The 4617-nt window shown below is 38.4% G+C and overlaps 1 protein-coding gene across 1 annotated transcript; it reads left to right on the forward strand.

The window, feature by feature from the left end:
* Positions 1–1462: 1462 nt before the first annotated feature.
* On the forward strand, positions 1463–2874 carry LOC123162820 (protein ACCELERATED CELL DEATH 6-like). The gene is made up of 2 exons (XM_044580582.1): positions 1463–1985; positions 2098–2874. The coding sequence occupies exons 1-2, from the start codon at positions 1644–1646 to the stop codon at positions 2812–2814; spliced, it is 1059 nt and encodes a 352-aa protein (XP_044436517.1). The 5' UTR covers positions 1463–1643; the 3' UTR covers positions 2815–2874.
* Positions 2875–4617: the final 1743 nt, after the last annotated feature.

Here is a 4617-nt window from a genome sequence, read left to right on the forward strand (position 1 = left end):
ATAGTGGCATAAATGATAAAAACCCTTTTATTAAGCACCCCTCCTACCCAAAAAGTGAATGTCTTGATGTTCCGTGTTAATGGAACTAGATGATACCCCGCACGTTGTTCGATAATGTCGTGAAAAGAAGTGCATAATTAGGTGTTATGTAAACAATGATAACTAATGAAAATAAAATGTAAGAGTATTCTTGAATTACACTTTAAAACATTAAAAAATTATGAAGCTTAAACCAAAATTATGTATACATGAGAAAAAAATAGATTAAATTAAAATAGGGTCATTTCTAAAGAAAAATGTGAAGGATCAACTATATGTGTATGCTCCAAGCGCCAAACACATATTACGTGTCCATGAGAGCACAAAACTTAATGCAGAAAATCAATGATGACTTGCATGCATGGACCGGTGATGTGGCAAGGAAACGTTGCATGGATATACTAATGAAAAAATTGCAACTTATAACTTGCATGCATGACTTGCTGAAGTGGCATGGTTACATGTCTAGAAAAAAAATAGGTAGTGGGTTGTAGTGTATCTCTGATTTAAAATCCAATTAAAATGCACTAGTGCATGTTGCATGGTAGAGGATTCATACTTACATCGGGCGGATGCTAGTGGATAAGCTAGTAAGGTTGAGATAATTAGAAGTAGTGGAGATCACAATAATCTGACAGCTTATGATTATGCTAATGTGGATAAGCTAGTAACGTGGGGATAATTATATCTAAGAGTGGGGATCACAAAAATTAGATTAAATTAAAAGTGGATAAGCTAGATTAAACTATAATGGATAATCTGACGAAAATACAAAGGTGAACAAGGGTGCGCGCGCACCCACGTGAATAGTAAATTCATAAAAATACTAGAAAAAATAAAAAATTCTGAAATTTCGCGGTATGAACCTTAGTCGATCATTCTACTCAAGTGTGAAGTTTCATGATGTAGTGACACCCGTGGTATTCTTAGTGAAGAAAATACAAATGCGACCATACTATTCATTAAATAGTGTCTTTTAATATAGCTTCGATTAGTTTTGATTTTGTCATTTTTGCCCAGATTACCATGGATGTGATTTCTTCATGAAACTTCATATGCGAGTATACCAGTTGACTATGTATATTACAAAAATAAATTCAGATTTTTTTAAATTTTCTAGCATTTTTTTGAATTTATTATTCATAAAGGGTGCCCGCGCACCCATGTTCACCAAATCCGCGTCCATAATCTGACAGCTACAATAATTATGATAATGTGGAAGCATGAATGTTGAGATAATTAGAAGTAGTGGGGATCACACTCTTAGATATATAGTATATGGTCATTACTAGTAAGATTATCTGGAAAAATTGAATTTGTCAAACTCTTTTGTTGTTGATAATCTCCTGGCTGTCATGTTGTCTCACTTACCTTGGACTAATAGACAAAATGTCATATTTTCAGGGATCACAAAACATATTTTGAACTGGAATAATAGCCTAACCACTCATGGGGACGGAGATGGGAATACACCTCTTCACTTTGCTTCAGTTTTCGAGCATCCTGATGGAGTCAGACTATTCAGACAATTATTAGAAGCTAATCCGTCACCAGTATATCAAGCAAACAACAGCGGATCATTCCCCATACATGTTGCTGCCACCATGGGTGCGAAAGATGTCCTAAACATTATACTTGAGAAGTTTCCTAGTAGTGCTGGCTTGCGCACTGCTCAAGGACGGACATTCCTTCATGTCGCCATTGAGAAAAAAAGACTGAACATAGTCTCCTTTGCTTGCCAAACTCCATCACTAAAGTGGATTTTGAATATGCAAGACAGTGATGGGAACAGTGCACTGCATTTAGCAGTCAAGAATGCAATGTTTCATAATTTATGTTCTCTATGTGGTAATATGGAAGTGGACTTAAGTTTAGCAAACAACAATAAGCAGACTCCTATTGATTTATCCAGAAGCTTGTTTCCTCGTGGACTGAATCATGTTTGGGTAATATATTTTCGCCCTTATTAATTTACAATGCTTGGCCCTTTTAAGTGAAACAAAATAATTCATGTCTAGTATCTCCATACGGTACTCATATTTCTGTTTGCTCTTTCAGAATAGTGACCAGATGATATATGTGGCACTCAACTTGGTTGGTGCTAAAAATAGTTCCGTTCTCTTGGATCATATTGTAGAAAGGGACAGTTTTCGAGTAAAACCAGAGGATGAGGTCAAAGAAGCACAGAAGATGAAAGAGGCAAGCCAAATGCTAGGCATTGGTTCAGTTTTAATAGCAACTGTATCATTCGGTGCAACTTTTGCTGTCCCTGGAGGTTTCATAGCAGATGATCATACAAATCGAGGCACACCAACACTTGCTGGAAGGTATACGTTTGATGCATTCATGATGGCAAACGCATTAGCTTTTCTTTGCTCCTCAATAGCTACTATTGCTCCAATGTTCACTGGATCTCCTTTGGTTAACTTGGTGACTCGCCAAATAAACTATTGCGCATCTATTTTCTTCATGTCGAGTTCGCTCACATGCTTGGCTACTGCTTTTGCACTGGGTGTGTGTATGGTGCTAGCTCCGGTTGCTAATGCTACTGGCATTGCGATCTGTGTACTCAGTCCTCTCGTGATGCTATATAGAAATTTTGAATACTTACTAAAGCTGGTTATTCTTGCACGGCCATTATGCCTTCGAATGGGACTATATCGTGCATTAAAACAGTTAGCAATGATGATGCTTGACATAATTGTCTTTGAACTCTGGCCTTTCGTACTTATCTTCGGTTGGGCCGCAATTGCTCGGAAGCTCCGAAACCTCTGATGACAAGAAGCATGAAATGTATGATGAGCTACGGAAGCTAAACGAAATGTCTGTGTGTTAAGCCTGTCACTAATAGTTTGTAAGCATATGTTCGCTCGGAATAGCAGTGTTACTGGAAACTTATGTGTGTTTTCTTGGCTTGTAAGTCGCTAACTTTATTTGTTTAGAGCACTTGTGCTTGTAATAAAGTAAACAATGTTTACCATGTCTTTCGAAATCTTTTTCTAGAAAAGGAGGATTACCCCGGGCCAGTGCATCCAAATGATGCATGCAGCCCCGATGTCTTTCGAAGATTGTTGTTCGAATGGTTGTGTTTTTTTATTTGCGAAAAGTAGGGTAAAACTCCAGCCTCTACAGCAAGTGACGCACACAACCATTCCAAAGAGTCACCGGGGTCGATGCAGAGTAGAAAAGCAAAGATCTGTACGAGATCAATGGGAATAGCATGTGAACGCATGCGTGTGTCCTTTCTCTATTCTCCTCTACATATGCTAATCAAGGACGACATAATGAGTGATTTGTTTATCGTTCTAGTCCCTTTCGCACTAACCTTGCTTTTCATTGGGATGCCTACGGATAGATGTGAATTGAGGAGAGAGATCAGAGTGCACGCACATGCGTAGGCATGGTCAAATCGCGCTGACCGTACACTAGTGCAGAACCAGGCTTTAGTCCCGGTTCGTAATGGCCTTTACTGCTGGTTCCGTAGCCCCCCTCCTTTCCTCCTTTAGTACCGGTTCGGCACGAACCGGCGCTAACGTGCCACCACGTGGCGCGAGGCAGGCCCGGGTGCGTGTAGGACATTAGTACCGGTTGGTAACACCAACCGGTACTAAATATTTGGGGGTGTTTTGATTTTATTTTTTATTTTCTTTAATTTTGTGTTTTCAATTTAATTTAGTGATTGTTTTACATTATAATGAATTGTTAAATCATTAGGTGAAAGTACCGCAGATTAGTTTTGACTGGATGGCATGTGGATCTTAAGTGATCAAGTAATATGGATATGGCATATACTTGATCACTTAGCTAGGATCCATCCAGTTGAAACTAATCTGCGGTTTCTTTCAGAAAAGGTATAATAACTCATATCATCATCATCATCATCATCATATTAATATAAAAACTCTTGCATCATATCATCACTAACAACAGTATACTAGCTAGCTAAAAATCATCATAGTCGTCATTACCACTATTTAATCATCATAGTCATTACCGCTATCTAATCACCACCAACACTAGCTTAAAGAAGAAACATTCACTTGTACCAGAAGCAAAGATATCATCGAGTTCAACATGGTCATGATATTATAAGCGTTCATAACACCACAAAAGCAAATCACTCTTTGAGATTAAGTTCAGGACGAAGAACACGGACATGAGAGGACAAGTACTAAGAGCATGAACTAGCTAAATCGCTCCTGCTGCTCTCTCTCAGGTAAAATAGCATAGAACCTGTATAGCTCTCCTGATTCATCATATTGGAGCATGCAGATGAACCTGTATCCTAATCGTGGGCTGCGCTTCTGCTTGCTGCCCCTTAATACTTCTCTGTGATCGTTAACAATTTTGCTCCAATCTTTCACTATTAAGTATTCCTCGCTTTTAGAAATCCTGAATGCACCCATGTGCAATGTAGGATATCTTGGCCGTAAGTTAACCATTGACATGCCATCTTTAGTCTCGATCCACTCAGGCACAACTGTCATCAGGAGTCCCTATTGAAGAACATTGTATAGTAATTAATATACTTAGCAATGAAAGTTTAGCTTGAAAAATAACGTATGCAAAAGATGCACT

This window comes from Triticum aestivum, chromosome 1D (genome assembly GCF_018294505.1).
Source record: "Triticum aestivum cultivar Chinese Spring chromosome 1D, IWGSC CS RefSeq v2.1, whole genome shotgun sequence".
In the NCBI taxonomy this organism is placed as follows: Eukaryota; Viridiplantae; Streptophyta; class Magnoliopsida; order Poales; family Poaceae; genus Triticum; species Triticum aestivum.